Raw genomic sequence first — 22,521 nt, 5'->3', positions numbered from 1 at the left:
CTATTTACATTTCACTCCTTTGCTGGTCTTCCTCTGATCCGAGCCACAGGGACCACCAGCATGTCGGAGTGGCTACTGGTCAAGAGATAGGGGCAAACTTGTCCTGTTTTACCTTAGACACAGGAAATATAACCCAGAGGTGTTTCAAGGATGTTTTCTGTTCTTCCCATGTTTGTTGTTGCAAAGGACAGAGCACTTAGGTTGTGCTGATAATGGGGATTTGTTTCAGCAGCCAACTGGAAAAATGTGGAAAGGGTGAAAGCAGAGAGTTGTTTTGAATGAAGCAGATGTTTTTCCAAGGATTTTTCTTCTTTCTTTCCCAAACAAAAATTAGAAGTGAAGAAAATTAGTGAAGAAAGTATTCCATTTGAACACAATAAAATACTTTGTTTTGGAGGTTTTATAAGACAAATACTGATAATTGAGTCTAGTTTATAAAATACATGTTGGTGGTCTCATTCCCCTTGGTAGGTATACTCCCTCTTGGTATGTAACCTCCCTCTGTCCACAGAGTAGTATTTCTGTCCTTTGCCTGTCAGGAGGTTTGGAGATCCATCTCCCTCCCTGCCCAGAAGTGGTGCAGAACGGTAGCAAGGGTCTGTGGAGTGCTGGGGCAGTGCATGGGCATTGGCAAGACTGCAATTACACAATCAATTTCAGGATCAGGAGGCCAGCTGGCCCCATTGCAGGGCACATTTGCATTAAATTTGATGTTTAATGTGCATTAAACTCAGCCATGCTGCTGGCTAGCTACTGTGTCTAAGATAGATGGCATCAGAATGCTGTCCTTGAACTAATTGTCACCTGACTCTTTTCCTTTGCTTCCCCCAAGTAAGAGTGAGAGGTTCAGTACTGAGATGGGAGTACTGGCACACTTCCATCACTCATTAGCTTTATCTGCCTTCAGCCTCCAAGGGTTACTCTGCAGTAATTTGTCATGGGAAAGTCGGGAGCATTAAACTGCAGGATGTGGATTACTTGCATACTACGTGTGTCAGGATGTGCTTAATGCTTCATTTTGCTTGCAGTGATGCCATACTACTTATTGACATAGAGGCTAGAAATCAGAGCACACGCTGCCTGGAAGGGTATTCTGTTTCTCAAGTTAGAGAATGTTATTTTCCTATTTACTGCAGTTTGTTTTTAAGAACTGAATACTAAGTGAAGGAAAAACGATTCCAAATATCCCTCAGGCCATGATCAGGAAACTCACTTAAGCAGGAGAGTTTGATTTAAATCCTGCCTTGATCTGGGCAGACAGTTTTTTCCCTCTTGGCTTACATTTCTTGGAGAAATGCTTCTGATTTCAGTAAGGAAGCAGTTTATTAGTAGAGAGGAATGAGGGGGAAATGCAGAAAACCTTTTCCACTGAGCAAAGAGACATTAGTTAGCATTAGGGAGGTTGTCTAGAAACAGAGTTGTCATAATCTTACCACAGTTTTTCTTGTTGGCTCTGTCATCACTGATACTGATTTTTACTCCCCATCCAAAAATTTATGCAGCAGGTATATTTATTTAGAGCACAGAATCACATTCAGTGAAGGTGGATGGATGTACTCTTAGCCTTGGACGACGCAGTGCACACATGTTGGTTCTTGACATCCTAAATTGATGACTGAAGAACTGGGTCTTAACCCTCCCCCTCCTCAAACTGATTGTTCACTGCAGAAGGTGGCCAATCTAGCAGGTTGCACCGTGCTAAAATTCTCAACACAAGTAGGAAAACTGTGCTACTCATCCATACCAACCATATCCATGGTGTCTGTATTTCTCCAGTTTCTTCGTGGAAGATTTGTATCAAATTCTAAATGTTTAAAATAAAATAGTGCAAATGTTTTATATGACAGGGATGAAGAGAACTTAAAAGACCACCCCAGGCACCTATTTGTCCCATGCTGTTGACAGAATTTGTCCAGGCAGCAGCTGTTTGTGTGGAATGAAGCGTTTGGCTTTGGAGGTTTACGGAGTTTGATTGCTAGGCAGTGAACTCCATCAGCACTTCTTGATCTCTTGCAAACCATCTCAAGTTTCCAGATAGGCACCCCTTCCAAATGCAGATATAGGTATGTAAGTGTAAAACAAAGTCTTAACTTCTTGGTACTAATCCGTAGGGATGCATTGGTGGGTTAGCTGTTCTTTTAGAATATGGTTTAGAATTTTTGGAGCAGTTGCCTTTGTAAAAGTGTTCGTACTTGCAACTAAGTAGCTTCTCTATACTAAAGAATCCCATTACAGAGACGTTTTAATTTACTTTGGGTTCTTTTATTTTGTAACATATGATACCTCTATAAGACCAAATGGGCTAAAGCAGCGTGGAGGTAAAGGTTACTCGCTGTCTTCAGGCGCAGTCAGTTGCTACGCAGAGGTTCCTACTACCTGACGTTAAGTTTTACTCCTGAGAGGCACTGTTTTACAGTGCAGAGCATTAGCGTGTTTTTACCTGTCTTGATTTGTATAAACACACAAAACTTTTCTGTAATATCTCAGAGCAGAGTTATTTAACAGGTAGCCCTGCAGACCCTTTGCTCACATCTTGCGTTCAGTGCAGGGCTGTGGTGCCACGCTTTCCCACGGTTTATCAGCCAGGCTGTTTACCAACTCTGACCCCGCAGATCCATTTGAAAAATGAGAATGTAATTTAGATACAAAACACATTTAATGCTTGCTACTTGACCATTCTTCTCATGAATCATGTTCCACATTGTTCGGTGTACATTGCTTGGTTCCATTGAAAGTCAGTTAATGGGCACACTAATTTATATCAGCTAAAGAATTACTGCTTCAGGGAGGGGCTTCATTTTGAGAACAGATGTTGGCTGTGGGTTTGTGTGTTTGGGAATTGGAATCTTTAAATTGTTGCATTTAATTTTCTGTATGACTTGTGTGTATCTCCTCTGTAATATTCTATACAAGACTAACTATACAGAATTGCAGTTTGAGGGAAGTTATGACAGAATTACTTGGTCTGCCCTGAGGTGGGTAACTGCACCACTATGGAGGCTTAGTGTTGTTTTACACTGAAGGGCTTTTTCTTCTTGTGGTTTACTTTCCCTGAAGGAATCAGTAACCTAAATGCAGACATAACTGGTTGATTTAGCACTTCCCATGTAGAAAAGGGCTTTCTGTTTTATCAGAAGAGGTGCCACAGAGATTGATATATGCACTTATACTGTTGAATTTGATGCAGTATTGCACTCAAAACCAAACCTAAAGTTAGCATACATCCTAACAATGGAACGTACCATAAATCAGTTCCACTCTCAAATCTCACTTAAGACCAAGTCCAGTAAAGATCATTAAAAAGCTTTAAACAGATTCTAATTAGCAATTTGTATGTTGTTACAAAGGTACTGAACTTTGAATTAAATATTTTAAATTAGCTCAAATTCTTTCATTGTTCTTTCCCTCACCCCTAATGAGTAGCTTAGCCCCAATCCCTTTGTAATTGCTCCGGGCAGAGGCCTTTAAAGTGACATTGTCTGTACCTGTTTGAACTCTGATTTCTGAATGTGCAATAGTGTAGTGAAAAGCAAAATTAAAAATTCTTTGGAAATTAAGATTGGAGATACAGCCTGTCCAAGGTATGTTCATGTGCCAGAGGATTTCTGACAGCTGTCAAGGTGCCAGTGTTGCATATAACCAGCACAGAATGCAACTTGCTTTTACATATAGGACTAACAGCGTTATAAGAGCTTCTTCAATGACAAGGAAAGATGACAAAGCAGAAATAGAAATGCAGAGAATTAACTGAGATCAGCAAATAACCATTTAACTCAGACTTTCAGTTTTTGTGCCTCAGTGATACAGTATAAATAAATCTGGACAGCTGGAAGAGTTGCTTGCCTAGTTCAGCTAGGTTTTCTTCCAGTTTATCTGGAAACATGGAAAGTTTGAGCATGTAAATGTTTTGGCTTACAGGTCTGTAATATTTTGAACAACAACTAGGTGAAAACATAAGTAAGAAATTTATTATACCTGGCTGTAAGCCTTCACTGATAAGTTCAGAGTTTGAACCATCAAAAAGAAAAAGACAGAGAAATTTCTCAACACTGACCACAGAGAATAGCAGGTGGATGTGGAGGAAATGAGTAGTACATTTCTAGAACTATTTTTTCTGTCTGAAGACAGTTCACAACCCTTTTCTGTCAATGCCTGTCTGATAATCAAGAAACAAAATTGTGCATACAAAATAAGCTAGTCAAAAAAACCCAACCCTGGTTCATACACAAAGGGTGTCAAATGCTGCTGCTCAATGCTAAATCCATTCACCTATTTAATTTAAGATGTGAGATAAAGATTTCATTTTAAGAATGGGGTAAAAAAATGTATAACTTCACTCAGCAGAGGATGGGATTGAAGATGAGAGAAGGTGAACACTTAAAACTGTTGGAAATTCAGCTAATCAGAAAGCCTACAGAGGCCTTCCTTACACACAGGTAGGAATGTGCCAAGTTCATTTGAGTTCTTTGGATGATGTTAGATATACTGAAATAAAAGTCAAGGGTCATTTTTTTCTCACTTGTACGTGTTGTGTTTTACCACAGTTGCAGTCCCCATGGCTGATGGACATAACTTCTATATGGTTCATTCATACATTTCAATGCAAATTAATCCTCCCATTGCAGAGTGAGGATTTTTTTTAAATTTTGCTCTTTTTTTTGTGGTTTTTTTCCTCATCTGTTTGTTCACACAAATTAGGATGAAATCACAATTATAGAATCACAGAACTGGAAGGTGTATAGAAGCACAACACAATTTCCACTGATTGCAGTATGACACTCCCTTGTCTCAACAATTTAAAATTCATTTCTCTAATAAAAAATATATTGCAAAGAAAGTGAAGGAAGGAAACAACCATGAAAACAAGTAATGTTTAGAAAAGATTGTTTTTTCACAATGTTTACCTTCACATTTCCTTTTCTGTAGAACTGTGGCCCGAAAGTACTGCAAAAATAAAGTCTTTGATACATGATATATGCTCAATTTAAGAGAAATTTTTGTTCTACATTACCTTCACCTCCATTTTGAATTTTCCTAGTACAACTTTTCTATTTTCTAAGTTCAGTGTAATCATGGGATCTGAGCAGGTAGTCCTGCACAACAGTTTCAAGTAGCATCATCATTTTATCTCTATTAAACCGTGCCTTTGTAATGCTATTAAGTATGCCAATTTGAACTGTAGTCATGAGAGCAAATTTCATCATCTCTGCTTCTTGAATGCATTTGGGAAATGAAGAAATAGCATAATGAGGTGGGGTTCTTTTAGTACTTGCTTTAAAGACTCCAGCTTCAGGCCCATAGCCACCATTCAGCAATTTATCCACATTTGGTTCCTTTGGAAAAGACAAAGGTTGTTACAGATTTTTGGAGAAGTATAAACCATGAAATATTGCTTTCTCACAATAATGACATGAAATAATTGCTTCAGATAAATAGGTTACATTTCTGTACAATCGATATTACAGAAGCACAGAACTGTAGGGTTGGGAGGGACCTCAAGAGATCAAAGAATCCAACTCCCCATATTCTGCATATCTGTTTCTCCTAGCAAAACCCAGAGGAGTGCAAACGCTGCTTTAATATTTAACAACTTAATCTTTCTAATAAAATTAATGAGCTTTGAAGGTTAATGTTGTCCAAACATAGGAAAGAAAAAAAAAAATGGTCTGAGACTTGGTAAGTAGCTCACTGCTGTGTTAAAATTCAACATGAACTGCATAACTTCAGAGGCATTAAGTCATACTCATAGTATAGTAATGGAGAAAAATTAGTACCTGAAACTTAATTAATTGGCATCTTTGTTTATTGACAGGCTGGTGAAGGATGCCCCGTGGGATGAGGTCCCTCTTGCTCACTCCTTAGTTGGCTTTGCCACTGCCTATGACTTCTTGTACAGCTATCTTAGCAAGACTCAACAGGAGAGATTTCTTGAGGTAATTGCCAATGCCTCGGGATATATGTACGAAACATCATACAGACGTGGATGGGGCTTCCAGTACCTCCACAACCACCAGCCTACCAACTGTGTGGCCCTGCTGGCTGGAAGCCTGGTTCTGATGAATCAAGGTATGTGCTAAAGCATAGGAGTGTTTTTCTGAAGTGTATCACTCGGCCATTTATGCAGCAGAGCTCAGGAGCTGGTGGAAGTGCTGCTGAGAGTACAGCAATATTGGGTTTGCTCTTTTGCTGCTTACAAAAAAAGTTATTTACTGAATAAAGCAAAAATCTGTGGGAAGATGTAAAGGGTATAATGTAGATGCAAATAGACCTGTGTATGTAAATTCACTAATCTAAGTAATTCTGAAATTCTCACCTCACTGCTTGTAAGAATTAAAAATCCCCTTGTGCACAGTCTGTCCAGTCCAGATTTAGAGACAGGGTCTTTCAGGGCAGGTTATCAGTAAAGAGCGATGCAATGCATTGGGAAGGTCAGCAGTCACAAGAAGCTCATGCTCTGAGCTGGGACCTAGACACTGGGTTAACCTGGCAATGTCATCCACGACTTCTGTCCTACCTCCGTGAGGGAGCTGCAAAGGGGCAGCTTTATTCACCCAAAGGCCACAGCTCAGGACCTGTCTTTCAACCATCCCCCCCATGAGCGGGTCTTTACCTTTTTCCCTCTAGACTGTGTCCTTGCACTCCGTAACCATCATCCATGAGGTGTCTGTTCCAGGTGTCACCTCCTCCTTTGCATCAGGGACTTAAACCTGTCCTTCCCAGTTTCCAGGTGAATAACCTCACCAGTTGCTTTTGGCCGCTCTGCCTGTGGGCTGTCCCTCTCCTCCCATCTAAGTGATGTGTGGTGTGAGGGAGAATGCAACTCACAGAGTCGGAGGGAGACAACACTTTAAACACTAACTTTAAACCCCAGAGGTACTTTTGCTGGGAGGTGGTCATGGATCCAGCTCCTGCTCTTATATATATAATAATGTGTCAGTATTTTATCAAGGGATTATTTAATACATGCTGGTATGTTGAGTGGAACTGCTTACTTGCTGCCAGTCAAGGAAAATCCAGTTTCTGCGTGCTGATGGCATTGCCAAGCCACAGAGCCCTGCCAAGCAAAGGCAGATCTGCACATTGTTGGAGCTTTCTGATGCCCAAAGAAGTGTGACAAAAAGTGACACCTACTGTGTTGGGGTGGTGGTGGTGGGTGCGGTTGTCATCTTTTTGTTGGGTGTTTGTCAAAACAAGGGCATTCACTGATGCGCCTCTGAAAATCAGCAGGAGTATGTGAGGAAGTTAGTCCCTTCCCTCCTACCTTGCCTTCCAGAAATTGAAGACTCAGATTGTTTTTATTCAGTGGGTTTTGCTAAATTACTCTCAATTCCATCCTTCCCGGAGCCTCCGTTGTCGCAGAAGGCTGACGGTTTGCAAGATGACTCTGCTTTTCATTAGAGGATAGACCATGAGCACGCTCTGTGCCCAACAGTGGTGACATCACAAATACAGTTGGGCAATATTTCTTTCAGCAAAGGTTTGGTGGGGTTTTGGGGTGGGTTTTTTTGTGGGGGAAGGTAAATTCAGCAACACTTGAGCATTTTGAAAATTTGTGCCGATAATTCAAATGCAAATAGGTCAAAACATCCAGACTCTAAGTGCAAGTTCTGTTGTTTTCAATATAAAGCAACTTATATTTTACAGAACCTGAAATATGACTTTTTTTTCTGTTGGTCTAAACTTGAAAAAAAAAGTAAAAAAAATCTTAAAAATTCTCATTCCAAGATGAAAGGCTTGTTCTGAAGTAGAAAAGGGAGGTGGGGGAGAAAAGGAGTAAACACACTATTCCTGTATCAGATTTATCAGATGCATAGTGATTGTAAATGGGTGTATCCCAGCACAGATCTTTCCCCCAAAATGTTTAAATTTCAACTAATAATTCTTAAAATGATTCATCTATTGAAGCATGCAGAGAGTAAATAGCCAGGTTAAAGACATGTAAACATTGCCACAGGAGTGGGAAATTTAACTAACTGAAATGAATTCTAGGCACACAGATATACTGAAGTCTTTGCAGTTAAAATAGACACTCAGATATTCAAAGAAGAAACTAGAGTAAGACCTATTTCAATATAGACACTGCTGATTTTAGGTAAGATTTGTTCTTTTTTTGAGGGGTAACCTGTGACAGCATTGAGACTCTTAGTTTTTTATTCAAATGTATTCTTACTCTTTTAACATACTACAAGTATATGGTTGTAGCAGAGATATAAGCTAAGTAAAGAACATATATGTATTACAGTGGTAAATGGACTGTGCTGAACTATGGAAAATAGAACAGTAGTGAAAAGCTAGTTGTGGATGTTAATGTCACAATGGAAAACAAGGGTGGAAGCATTTGGGATTTTATTCAGACAGAGCTGTGCTGCCAAGTCCATCACAGTAATGAAGTAGTGTCAAGATAGCTGTGAGTAAAATAAGTGTAAGTAGCACCACCTGTCCCCCTTGCTCAGGCCTTCCCCATTGCATTTATCTCAGCAGCCAGCAGGTAAAAATACCGTGTTAGATTCAGGTTGCCTGTTTAACGTAGACATTGCACCTTTTTTTCTGTTAGCTGAGCAGGATTTGGCAGCCTCAACTAGTAGGAAGTCTGAATTGCTCATCACTCTGCTGAGCATGAATACAGTAATTGTGGCAATGACATGGAACAGTCTTAGTAGCGGGTTTGCATGTGGCTCAGGCTCACTTAGCCTGACCTGTGTGCTTCATTCAGCAGGCACCACGCCAAGGTGAGACAGGGTATAATATATGCTGGCAGAGCTCTGCTATAGGGTGGAAATAAGTCTGGTTAACTCTGTGTCCAGACACTTTGAGTTGGGTAGACATGAAGTTGTCATAGAGAAGCACAAGGCAGTTGCTCTCTGTTTAGTCCTACCTCCCTTGCCAGTGAATCTGAAAGAAAATTAAGAGGAGGCACGTAGCTGTTCCTCTGCTGGGATCCACGTGCTGCCTTCTGCAACATGTATATGCAGTGCTGAGGCTCTCCTGCTTGTGCCTGTTCCTTGGTGAAGACAGACAAGCCCCAAGGGGGTCTCACAACCTCTTCTCAGCTCTTGATTTGTGTGGAGCACACCAAAACAGTAGGATCTCTGAAAGTCTTTTCTGTGGAAGAAATATAACTGTTTAGGGCTTGTATATGTGGAGGCTAAAATGTGATCTAGCTGGAAGATGAATTTTATTCTGGAACTGAGGAATCTGCATTTAGAATTAACCATGCAAAGCTCTTCTAAAATAAACCAATATTTGGATAGCCCATTAGGTTGTACAATAAAATGACAATGTAAGTAGAATGGAGCGTGTCTTAACTTAGAGCATGTGTTAGTAAAATTATTAGTTAACTGCAGCTCAAATGTGAACTTCTTTTTATTTTTAAACTCCAAGGATCTCCTTGCCACTCCAGTGATAATGCCAGTGAAAAATGACTGATTAGAATATTTGCATTACATGCCCTCTAGTGGGGAGTGTATGTTCGTTCCCATATGGCTTTAATTTGAAATACAGCATTCTTGGTGGGGCTCTCCTCTTTTTGCAAGTCCTGAATGCACTAAGGAAATTTTCCCTGGAAAGCATAATCCCACGTTATTAGCAGAGGGTGTTGGATAAGTCTTCCTTGCTCGTGTGACCTTGCTGTGTTTAAATACAGTGCTTTATTTTTTACCCTAGAACAACGGGGATGCTGCAGTGCTGGGTGGTGTTTGGAAGTTCTGGATCGCAGATTCATTGCCCTAAAGGATCCCACTGTGGGAATACAGATGACATCACATATGATCTTTGGTGTTTTAATTAGATATGCCAACATTTTTTGCTTTCAGGCTACCTTCAGGAAGCTTACTTGTGGACCAAGCAAGTGTTGGCAATCATGGAGAAGTCAGTAGTCCTGCTGCAGGAGGTGACGGATGGGTCCCTCTATGAAGGGGTGGCTTACGGCAGCTACACGACCAGATCGCTGTTTCAGTACATGTTTCTTGTCCAGAGGCACTTTGATATCAATCACTTCAGACACCCCTGGCTCAAGCAGCACTTTGCATTTTTGTACAGGACTGTCCTGCCAGGTAGGTCATTTGGGTGGATGAAGATGAATCTGCTAATTCTTGAGGCAGCTGTAAATGTCATACATGAAGTAGGCTGTTTTTAAATGAGACTGCACTCATTTTTTAAAATAAGCCTTACCTTCATCATCCCTTGTTTATCATTGGCTTTTAAAACCAGCCAAAAGATAGGAACACCATTTGGGAGCAAAAGCTATGGTTCAGAATTTGATTTCTGGTTTTCAGATCTTCAAACAGACGGGTTTCTGGGGTTTTCCATTTGAAAAATAATATTCTTTCAGATTCTTAGTAATTTTTTTTTCTTTGCCAAAAATCACTACACTAAAATACTAAGTGAAAATAATAGAAAATAATTAAGCCAGGCTTAAAGTATCAAAAAATATAGGAAAGTTTTATGTGATCACCATTTTTCAGAATACATTGAAACAGATTTTTATGCCATTTATATTAAAATATTTTTCTTATGGAAAATGTAATTGACTCAAATAATAGGTTTCTCCATGCAGGGGTATGCAAACCACTTTCTTTTTTTCCATGTGAGCTTTAAACAGAAATATCAGATGACAGTAACGGGTCAGGTTCACAGACTTTAATATTTCTGTTCTTTTGCTGGATGTCTCCAGTGTGTTTTAGCTTTTCTGATATAAAGTCCCAGTTGTGACTAGAAGATGGAGATATTCAAACACAAAACCAGTTGTAAGTTAATAAATATTGCTGACCCCTTCAAGCTTTCAGAGGAAATTTAGTTTCAGGAAGCCTTGCACATTTGCAATGATGGCTTTCTGGTGTTTACTTGCAGAACTACTCACTAGGAACTTGTACTGTTCAAATTCCTGGTTGAGAAGACAGTGATAACTTTTTTAGCTGTATGAACCCCAGCTGTAGCCATGTATGTAAGGGGAGCTGAGCACAGCTCTGGCAAGCTAGGGATGTAGGGAATTATGCTAGCTCTGTGTGACCTCGGGCATCTACAGGGGAGAGGTTCCTAAGAGCAAAGTGAACTTTGCTAGCTGTTTCAGGGTGATACTGGTTATTTTTTTCTGCCTTGGAGGAACTCTTCTGTTTTCTTATAGAATCATAGAATGGCTTGAGTTGGTAGGGACCTCAAAGATCACCTAGCTCCAACCCCCTGCCATAGGCAGGGACACCCTCGACTAAGCCAGGTTGCCCAAATCCCCATCCAACTTGGCCTTGAACACTGCCAGGGATGAGGCAGTCACAGTTTCTCTGGACAGCCTGTGCCAGGGCCTCACTGCCCTCATCATAAAAAGCTTCTTCCTTATGTCTGAATCTCCCTGTTTCAGTTTAAAACCATTGCCCCTTATCCTATCAATCCCTGCCCTTTTAACCAGCCCCTTTCTGGCTTTCCTTTATGCCTCTTTAGGTTCTGGAAGGCTGCTGTAAGGTCTCCCTGGAGCCTTCTCCAGACTGAATAAGCTCAATTCTCTCAGCCTGAGTTTAAAGGAGAAGTGGTCCAGCCCTCTGATCATTGGGGATGGTTGGACTAGAAGATCTTTGAGGTCTTTTCCAACCTTAATGATTCTATGATTCTGTGATCTTCGTGGCCCTCCTCTGGGCTTGCTCCTACAGCTTCAGGTCTGTCTTACACTGGGGACCCCAGAGCTGGATGCAGTACCCTAGGTGAGATCTCACCAGAGCAGAGTAGAGAGGCAGAATCACCTCCCTGGCCCTGCCAGTCATGCTGGTTTTGATGCAGCCCAGGATATGGTTGGCTTTCTGGCCTGCAAGTGCACATTGCCAGCTCATGTTTTGCTTCTTGCTTTAGAGAGTTTGGATTGACATAGGAATAGCAAAAGCTGTAAGGAGAAAGTTGCCAGATGAGTGAGATGAGGAAGTGGATGGGACATTGCTGCTTATGTTTTTTTTTTTGTAGTACTTTGACTGACTGTAGCCCACAGCCAAAGCAGAAAGGTGAGTATTCAGGTTAGCTTCCTGCAGAAGGAAACAGCTCCTGTGTAACCTCTTTATGGCTCATTTACACATCGGCCTATAAACACCTGAGAAGGCTGTCTCTGTTTGTGTCTGCACTGCTTGGCTCCACCGCCACGCTCTACAAATGCATCTTTGTACCTTCATTTGTTGGCTCTTAGCTTCCTTTTCCCTTTTTTTTCCCAAGGGTTTCAGAGGACCGTGGCCATCGCGGATTCCAACTACAACTGGTTCTACGGGCCGGAGAGCCAGCTGGTGTTCCTGGACAAATTCGTCATGCGCAACGGCAGCGGCAACTGGTTGGCAGAGCAGATCAGAAGGAACCGCGTGCTGGAGGGCCCGGGGACACCATCCAAAGGGCAGAGGTGGTGCACTCTCCACACTGAATTTCTCTGGTATGAAAGGGCATGAGTGGGCTCAAAAGGGGGCTGACAGCTGTCGGCTAGTAGTGATAATTCATTGTCTGTAGGTCTGTGCAGTAGAAGCAGGGATCGGGCTAGCCATGTGCGACCCAGAGAGTGGTTGGGCTCAGAACAGCTTCACTTGGCAGAGATGCACAGTATGTGTTGCTACAGGGAACACCTTGGTCTTGTCCTACATCTGCTTTTGTGTTTTCCCTCTGTTATCTATGGCTTTTATAGAATGCAAGCTATTAAGAAAAGACTGAAAATTTGCCTACTCATAATCTTAATTTATTTGGTCTATTCTAATGTGGTTTTTTTTAATCCCGTTGCTTTCTTTAATAATTTATTAGGTGAATATTTAAAGCAGAAGTTTCTTTCAAACACTAAAAGTAATAACATAAGCTTTCTTTTAAAAGCTAAAGTAATGTAAGCATTAAGACTACTATTTAGTTGCACACTAATTTGCAAGTTATGCTTAGAAACAGATACCATGATAAAAGACTAGGTCCATATTTTCCATGTAATTTTCAGCTTTGCTAGCTTGTGTGTCAGCCTTCTAAAGGTAAGAAATGAAAAGACCCAAGAGGCTTTAGCTATACATATAAATTCCCTCAGTCTGTGGAGAGAACAAGTATATTTTGGAGGAGTCATGTAGCTCTCTTTTTCTGTCTTAAATAAAAATATTATTGCATGTCTGTTGTTTTGCATGTGTAATATGTACATTAGAATGAATACTTGTTAGGCTCCAAGCACCCTTCATCTTGTCATCTGCAAAATACACTCCCCTAGAGCCCCATTTCATCATTCTCTTCTCCTGTGTCTCCACGGAAATCATAGGAATTTATACTTAGAAAATTCTTTTTGATGTTAAAGGGAAATAAATTTTTAAGAACACCTGAGTTAAAAAAAAAGAAGGCTAAATTCTCTGAGTATTCCAACAACTGCCTTTTCCCTGCACTGCAGTGTTGCTCTTGTGATGAGCATATCTGCTTATATTAATCAAGAAAGAGGTCTACTTTTAGGGGAATCTAGGAGCACTAGATACAGAGCAGGCTTCTGGAGATGGTTGGAATTACCTGAAGCCGTATGCATGACATGAACTGTGATTGTGTTGGGCCTGAGTCTCCTGGTTAGCTGTAGAGAATAAATGTGATGAGGAACCATCTAACAGAAATATTACTGGGCTTAATGATGGTTTTCTTTTCTTTTGGCTGCTTAAAAACAATGCTGTGAGGTTGGATTTTGTTTTCCATGGTTGTTTTGTTTTGGTTTAATTCCTGTAGATTATCAAATAAAACAAAAATTACAAGTATTGTAACCTCTTCTGGAATGAAGACCTCTTTTTAATCCAAATGTCTTACAATTTATACCAGAAAGCCATGCAAACTTTTCTTCAAGCTAGTTGTAGAAGGAAATGTAACATGGATTAAGTGATGTAAATCATGAAAATTTATCCTTTAAAACGCCTTTTTGACAATTCTAATTTATTGCTAATTGTGTTTGGAGGCTACAGACTTCTGTAACCATCAACTTGAGGAAACAGACACTCTGCTTCTCCTGGTTAAGTAGGCAGTAAATGGGTGCAGATGTTGATGTCTAGTGCAAAATAGACAGTGTCGACAGCCTGGTCCTAATGTGCTTTTTAAAAAGAATTGTATTGCAGCCAGTAACTTTATGATACAAGACAAAACATGGCTATACTTTTATTTTTGGATTGCAGAAAGATTGCTAGCTTTAAAAATGGGTCAGATTCTTTCAGTTGTTCTATAAAAAACACACAATGACTTTGAATAAGGATTAGTACGATAAATGTTACATCTATATGATTAGTTCATGGAAGCATACATGTGGGCTTCATACTATTAGCTTGCTCCTGCATGTAAATAGTCAATCAGTTTTTAAGTTCCATACAGGTGTCGGTAGTGCAATCAGTGGAGTGATTTTTAAACCCATTTTCCTCATCTCTTTGGCAGGTATGATGCAAGTTTGCGGTCCGTACCTCCACCAGACTACGGGGTTCCTAAGCTGCATTATTTTGAGGACTGGGGAGTGGTAACCTATGGAAGTGCTTTGCCAGCTGAAATCAACAGGCCTTTCCTTTCCTTCAAGTCAGGAAAGCTGGGAGGACGTGCAATATATGATATTGTTCATAAGAACAAGTATAAAGAATGGATCAAGGGCTGGAGGAACTTTAATGCTGGCCATGAACACCCAGACCAGAACTCCTTTACTTTTGCTCCCAATGGTGTACCTTTCATAACAGAAGCTCTGTATGGGCCAAAATACACTTTTTTTAATAATGTGTTGATGTTTTCCCCTGCCGTGTCCAAGAGCTGCTTCTCCCCATGGGAAGGGCAGATTACAGAAGACTGTTCCTCAAAGTGGCTTAAATATAAACATGACTTGGCTGGTGACTGTCAGGGACGAGTGGTTGCCGCCATGGAGAGAAGCGGGGTGGTTTTTATCAGGGGAGAAGGAGTGGGTGCATACAATCCTAAACTGAAGCTGAGAAAACTGCAAAGGAACCTCATACTTCTCCATCCCCAGCTTCTCCTGCTAGTGGACCAAATCCACCTAGAAGATGACAGTCCCCTGGAGGCAGCGACCAGTTTCTTCCACAACGTGGACGTGCCTTTTGAAGAAACGGTCGTTGATGATGTCCACGGGGCCTTCATTAGGCACCGTGATGGGATATACAAGATGTACTGGATGGATGACACCGGCCACAGCGAGAAAGCCACCATCGCCTCACGGATGTATCCCCGTGGCTACCCCTACAATGGAACCAACTACGTGAATGTAACGACCCTCTTGCGGCACCCCGCCACCAGGGCCATTTACCTTTTCATCGGGCCCTCTGTGGACGTGCAGAGCTTCACCGTCCGCGGAGACTCTCCGCAGCTGGAGGTGTTTGTTACCACCGGCGAGCACGCCTACGCCGTGTACCTGTGGCCCGCGGAGGATGGGTCCCGCTCTGCCTTTGCACAGGTCGTTGCAGACCGACAGAAAATTGTCTTTGACCGAGCCTCTGCCATCAGGAGCTCCGCGGTGCCAGAAGTGAAGGACTACGTAGGGATCGTGGAGAGGAACCTGCAGCATTTTAAGCCTGTCTTCCAGCAGCTGGAGAAGCAGATCCTGTCTCGCGTACGCAACACGGCTGGCTTTAGGAAGACTGCCGAGCGCCTGCTGAGGTTTTCAGACAAGAGGCAGACAGAGGAGGCCATTGACAGGATATTTGCAATCTCACAGAGGCAGCAGCAGCAGCACGGCAGGGCAAAGAAGAACAGAAAGGCAGCCAAAGGCTACAAATTTGTCGATGCCGTTCCTGACATTTTTGCACAAATAGAGGTAAATGAAAGGAAAGTGCGACAAAAGGCACAGACTCAAGCACAAAAAGAGTTGCCTGTAGATGAAGATGAGGAAATGAAAGATCTTCTGGATTTCGCAGATATCACTTACGTGAAGCACAAAACTGGGGTGTCAATTAAGGGCCGGTCAGGGCTGGCACAGATGGTGACGACTGCTCGAAGTAGTGCCCCATCCATATCAGCTTCCTATACCCGTCTCTTTCTAATTCTCAACATTGCTATTTTCTTCGTCATGTTAGCAATGCAGCTCACGTATTTCCAGAAGGCCAAGAGACTGCACGGCCAGAGGTGTCTGTATGCAATACTTTTAGTAGACAGCTGTATATTATTGTGGCTGTATTCTTCCTGTTCTCAGTCACAATGTTAGCAGAAGACCTCTACTAGTCGACCAGTTTATGGTCATAAACGTCTATGCAAAAGCATTAACCCTAATAGGGCCAAAGTTTATCTTCTTTTTTTTCTGAAACATTCCAAAAACAGCTGAGGGAAGGTTGGTTTCGGACCAGAAGGGATGGGAGAATAGGGCAAGCTCTGAATATCTCAGAAAACTAAGTACTTAATAAGTACTCCTCCTTTGTGTTTTGAGTCAGGCCTCACATCTGAGGGAACGTTATGCTTTGTTCATCAGAGTTCAGTAATGTAAAGTTGTAATTAATTCTTTTGTTTCTAAGGGCTTTCTTTTTTTTATACAGGATTGGATTTGCGTTTAGCGAGGTTTCATTTTAGGCTGCTATGGGTGTCTCTGGACATTCTCTTTAAGAAAAGGACGTTCAAACACAGGTATGCAAGGCACATCTTGGCAGTTAAGACTTAATTTTTCTCTACCCAACCAAAGAATGCTTCAGCACAGGGCACTCCTGTACGACTGTTGCAGACCCTTACGTCACGTCACCGCGCTTTACAGCCTGACACAGTGGGAAATGGCAGTCGTGCCTGTACTTGCCAAGCAGGAGACACAACACCTGGTGGGCAACAGCAGGAGGTGAATACAGGGCTAACTCAAAGCACGAAGGAACACTGTTCTCAGGAAAAAAAAAAACCAAACCCAAAAAGCTTTATCTTTCTGTCAAGTGTTAACCGTAGAAAGATGGATGCTGTAGGGTCTGTTCTTAGTTTGACAGGGCAGGGTTTCACAAAAGTTTTCTACAGTTTTAAGCAGATCTGAATAGGTCACTGCCCTTCCATATGCAAGTGTAAAAATACAAGCAAAAAAACCAAAGCGATCCTGTGGTAACCTCAGCAATTGCCAGTATGGAAAAAGAAGTATTGAGGAAGTATTTAATGTCTTTTTTTTCTGTTCACATGGCTAGAAACAGAAGATGGTTAAAATTGTGTGAACAGCCTGTTCTCTATAAAGCACCAGCAAGGGTTCTGCAAGCTCTTGGTGGCCCTGGGTCAATTATTTGGGGATTAGTGGTAAATGGAATCATGTGGTTTATGACAAAAATAAGTTTGACGTCTCCACATATATCCCCTTCTGTTCATTAAACTGATTTCAAAAAATCATAGCTATTTGAGAGGAGGGAAGCTTTATGGAATTGGGGCATATCTGTATGACTTTACAGAAAAAAAAACAATTCTTCCAGTACATTTGCTAAATAAAAATGTTATAATTGTCTCAATGAAAAAGTTGTTTTTCTTTGATTAAAGTATTTTTCCCCTATAATTACAGTAATGATGTTCATCAGCACTTTGCTCAAACCACAAACCTTTGTTCCTTCCTCCTTGCACCCACTTAGGTATTTGTTACCTGCGTGGCTGCTGTTAAGCCTTCTGTGAGTCTGTGTTGAAATGTGATGAGCTCTCCTTGTCTAAACATCTTCAGTGAACAGATATGAATATTTTCACTTGGTTCGTTCCAGCTGCTGAGCCAGCTCTGGGCACTGTGTTCACACACATCAGAAGCCCTACTACAGTCTCCAAAGTCTGGATCTATCCAACAAAAGTTGGTACATTTAGCCTGAGCAAAAATGTGGGGCCCCAGATAATTTCTGATCCATGAATAGTCAGTGGAGAAAGAGAACCTTCAGATAGCTGTGTGGTCCACACGAGACCTTGAAACACCTTCCAGACATACCTTTCCCTGTCCCCAATTGCAAAAGGCCCTTGGGTGGTTAATCACCCATTTCAGATCACCCACTTAATAGCTTGAGTCGAAGGGAGCTGAACATGAAGAGTGTTGCCCCACGTAGCTCCGTGTTCCTAGTGGTGCCTGCTGAAAGAATGACATCATTGTGACAGGCTGCGTATCACTGGAAGTCTTCTTTCTGCCTTTGCTCTGTGACGACCTGAAGACATGCAGAAATGTTTCTGTTCAGTTTCAAAGACTCTTGTTGGTTGGTTTTGCAGCATTAGGTGATCCTGTTGTTGGCCATCAAACACTGAAAATCAAGGAGCAGGTACTGTTGCTGTTGAGTTGTACAGCCTGGCACACCCCTCCTCTGGGAGCCAGTGCCACAATATTGCCCTGAGGTACTACATTTGCCCAGGTCAGTTTCCTATTGCTTTGAGTGATCAGCTGTAGGAAGCCAACCTGTATTCCAGAAGGCTTTTAAGAAATCCCTGCGTTTCTTTGTCTGCTTTGCAATGCAGCATCTGAAGTCTAGCATGGGATTTATGTAGCTGTCAAATGAAACTGCAGAGTTGCAGAGACAGAAAGCAGGGTATGGCTGTCTGCATTACCTCTCATTTGCACTACACCTCCCTGCACCTTTCTAGCAGTGTGAAGGGGAAGAGCTGGCTGCAAGGGCTGTCCATCTTCACAGCTAGGTCTTAAAGCAGCTTTTAAAGCAGACCAGCATCCAGATGAATAGTGGATGTGCAATGATGGAATGAAGGGAAGTGAAATGTACCACTCCTTCCTCCTGAATGAGAGGCCAGATGCATATCAGCATTAAGTGGGAATCCAAGGGCTTTCCAGCCTGTGCTTGGTTTGCATCTCATACCTTTCTGCTAAAGACTTAAGGGGTTACCTGCATATGCCTATCACTACTGGCCATGCTGAGCTCCACTTACACAGATGTAACTTTGATTCAGATAGGGCAACTAAAGTTTCCTTCAACTAGTGATGAAGCTGTAATTGTGCTGAGTGTATTTCGGATACAAAAAGAATATTGGGCATTTTCTTATTCTTTTCCAGGCCAGACCCTTTAAAAAGTCCCTCTCCAATGGTTGTGTAAATTTTGTTTCTATTCTTTTTGTCCCTTCTTATTCTTTATTTAACATACATGGTAATTTCTTAATGGATTTTGAAGCACATGGAGGAATGGATGGTTCCATGCCATCAGCAACCAGCAACTCAGTGTAGAAGCATCTCTGTCACAATGAAGAAACAGTTCAAGGCCTCAGATGGCAGAACACACTGAAAAATCCAAGCTGCCCTTGCTTTACTAGGAAGAGTCAGCCCAGATAGCCCTGCTGGCTTGTGGGGGGGCTGGAGAAGGTTGGCATTCCTCAGCCCTTGCTGACACAAGAGACGATGCTGTCCTTGCCTTTGTGTCCTTTGCCTGAAATGCAAGAGAGTGGCAGTCTCTGTGAGCTCTAGGTCCATTGCAGAAGCACTTGTGACTAGTTTCATCTGGATTGGGTATACAGAACAGCTTTTGAATTGCCAGTGTATGGTACACAGTAGTGAAGCTGTATTTCACTCCCTAGCCTAAATGGGGTCACAAGACTGAAGTGTTTCTGGCACATGCCTCTGCTCCCATTCCTAATCTGCTGCTTTCTGGGTTTAAAAAATGTGATTTTTTTCTGCATCTCTGGCCACAAGAAAAGGTAGGTATCCTAAACTGGGTGTGTGTAGATGGGTTTCTCTATTCATCTGAGACCCCGCTGACTTCACTCAACTTCCCTTCAATAGCTGGTGTTCAGTCATGCATGCTTCATTTCAGGGCTGCAATCTAAATTAGTCTAAAGTTATTTCAGCGTATTCTGAACAAAGCGAATGGGAATTCAGCCCACAGGTAGTGGAGTGGATGTTTGAGGGTGGAATCTGGGGTTTTTAATGATTTTTCAAGTCCAGCTAAAAATTGGCTATGTATGTTATATACATCATTGTGGCTGAAGGAAGCAAAAGGAGTGGAGCACATTACCTCATTTCTTAAAACTTGCAAGATCAAAGCTTATTCTGAAGGATTATATGTCTGAAATACATCAAATTATTCTCTTGGCCTATGCATTTTCCACCGATGAAAAGTTGTTTCTCAGTGTTTGAAAGCATATAGTGTTTGGAAAATAGCTGTATTTCTGCACTGGGACGTTACACTCACATTTATTTGGTCTGCAAAAGTCTGTTGGGATCAAACACACTTTTGTCTGCCTTTAATCCCTTCGCTCTGGCTACTCTCTTAAAATTCAGTCAGGTAATGTCAAGCTGGTAAGTCAGACCCAGCTAATGAAGCCAAGATGTTATTTTCTGTCCTTTCTTGGCAGCTCCAGGAGCAGTCTGCAGCAGAGGACCTGTGCAATCCATGCATGTCCACACCGTCATCAGCACACAGACTGTTTTCTACATGAGTTCAACCTTGAGACAGATAATGTCAAAGCACTTCAAAGAAAGAGCCCAGGTCCTTTTCTAGGACAGAACGTAGCTGTTGTCTGCTTGAGGCAGGCAGGAGAACTGGACCAAACTCTACAATATAGAAGTGCATTCTAAAAAATATTCTGAAAAATAGGATTATCCTTGGGTCTTCCTCAAAGCTGGAGAACAACTAATACAGATGAGTCACTAATTTAAATTTGTGCTTGTCTTGGTTGCTAGTCTAAACTGCATAGTGGCTGCAGACATTTAAGTCAACAGAAAAACGAATAATTTTAGGGGAATTTAGATTTCATCTTCAGTTTTCAGTGAAACTGGACATGACTACAGTGGCCATGAGATACTAGGGAACACATGAATCAATATATACAAGGCCACATCCTCTCTACTTTAATTTGTGTTTATAGCAAGAGAACAATGTAAATCCTGCATTGTGGTAGGGATGTTCTTGTGGTAATGGAGTTCTCCCAAACGGCAGGACAGGCTGACAGCAGGACTAGCTGCGTATAAAAGACGGGGACAGAAAGTTCACACACAAGTGCCATTGAGTGCAACAGCCTTTAATAAAAGCCAGGTGTAGCTACCATAGAGCCTGACGTAGCTCAGATATATGTGGTAAGCAGAAACAGCTTGGGTATTTGCAGGCAGGGAACGAGACTGATTACAAAAACTGTTCTGAGCAGGTGAGGTTGACGACCAGAAGCCAGAAACTTTCCGGTTCTGTAAGAACAAAACTCAGTTAACAAGAGACTGAGACCATTTCTAGACCTCCCGCGTGGTCATCGTTGCTGCATGAAGAGCAGGACGAATGCTCATTCTGCAGACACAAATGCATGATTAATTTCAATTATATGCTATAGCTGGTATATTGCACAGGCTTTTTGTGGCAGGAGGGTTGAAAAATCTGCAGTGAGGTCTAGTCGCCCACCATTTCCTTTGACAAAGCAATGCTTCATGGTGGAATTATCTTCCTCCAGGGGTAGGTTACAAGGAGCTGCTGTTGCTATACTTTTATTTTCAGTGGTAAAAGAGCATTGGTATTTTTGAGCTGTTTCTTCGCTATGGACGTTCGTTTTGCCTGTCTTCTAAACTTACAAAGAAGAAATGACTGGCACCCCTTGACAGGAGGATTCATTAGGTTTCCTCTTTCATTCTTAACTTGCTTGCCTGATTTTGCCCAGAGAGGACTGTGAACTTTTTGGTGTAACTAAGATAACTGCAGGCAGACAGCTTTGAAAGGGATAAGGTCTCAGCTCTTGCACTACCTTACTTTTAGAAAAAAAATATCTTTAAGTAACAAAATTAAGGCAGCAAACGAGCCCAAGATGGGAAACTGGAGATGGTGGAAAGGGGCGTCCTATTATGAACTGAAGATCTAATTAATTAAAAAGTGAAAGAATTATTAATTGAATGGATAAGTACAGAGCATGGTCAGGCAGCATTAGGCCACACACACGGGGAGTGGAACAGATCAAGTATCAGCTATCGGCAAGATGTGGTGGCATAACCTGAAGAATGGGATACAAAACATTTAGAATAAGAGTATAGAAGTATTTTGGGTTTAATGTGCTTAAAATTACCAAGAAAATTTATGGCATTTCATTTTCCATATTAAATAAAAACTGAGCTTTGTTTTCGTAGCCCTGACTAGTTGACTACTCAGGGTGATTTACCTGACTACAAATAAATTAACTCTATCACAGAATCACAGAATCACAGAATCTTAGGGGTTGGAAGGGACCTCAAGAGATCATCGGGTCCAACCCCCCTGCCAAAGCAGGCTCGCTATCTCATATTACACAGATAGGCATCCAGACGAGACTTGAATATCTCCAGAGAAGGAGACTCAACCACCTCCCTGGGCAGCCTATTCCACTGCTCCGTCACCCTCACTGTGAAAAAGTTCTTCCGCATGTTGGTGCGGAACTTCCTATGCTCCAGCTTACAGCCATTGCCCCTAGTCCTGTCCCCACAGACCACTGAAAAGGGGCTGGCCTATATTCACTAAGGCTGCTTAATTTCATCATAAAAGCTGACAACATCTACCTTTCTAATCCTATGAAAGTATCACAGTTCTCTTATAAATTCAGCAATATTTTTCACTTAATCCACAGCCCACACTTAGACAATTATGCAGATTTATTTATGACACATAGGATTGCAGATTAGCTTAGATTGAAGAGTAAAGCCCTCACACTGCTGGTTGCTGTAGG

At 41.7% G+C, this 22,521-nt stretch overlaps 1 protein-coding gene across 1 annotated transcript in view; it reads left to right on the top strand.

Moving 5' to 3' along the window:
* LOC311189787 (dermatan-sulfate epimerase-like) overlaps nt 1–16,138 on the top strand; it is a gene marked incomplete at both ends in the record, with an annotated part of 181,581 nt that extends 165,443 nt beyond the window's left edge. Inside the window, 4 exons of the mRNA XM_084261513.1 lie at nt 5,813–6,066; nt 9,813–10,052; nt 12,187–12,394; nt 14,377–16,138. Coding sequence (XP_084117639.1) covers nt 5,813–6,066; nt 9,813–10,052; nt 12,187–12,394; nt 14,377–16,138 — 2,464 coding nt within the window. The remainder of the gene's footprint in view (nt 1–5,812; nt 6,067–9,812; nt 10,053–12,186; nt 12,395–14,376) is intronic.
* Nucleotides 16,139–22,521: the final 6,383 nt, after the last annotated feature.

This window comes from Gallinula chloropus (genome assembly GCF_964237585.1).
Source record: "Gallinula chloropus genome assembly, chromosome: 3".
NCBI lineage: Eukaryota > Metazoa > Chordata > Aves > Gruiformes > Rallidae > Gallinula > Gallinula chloropus.
The sequence above is the reverse complement of the archived record's forward strand: the minus strand, read 5'-3'. Positions and strand labels throughout refer to the sequence as shown.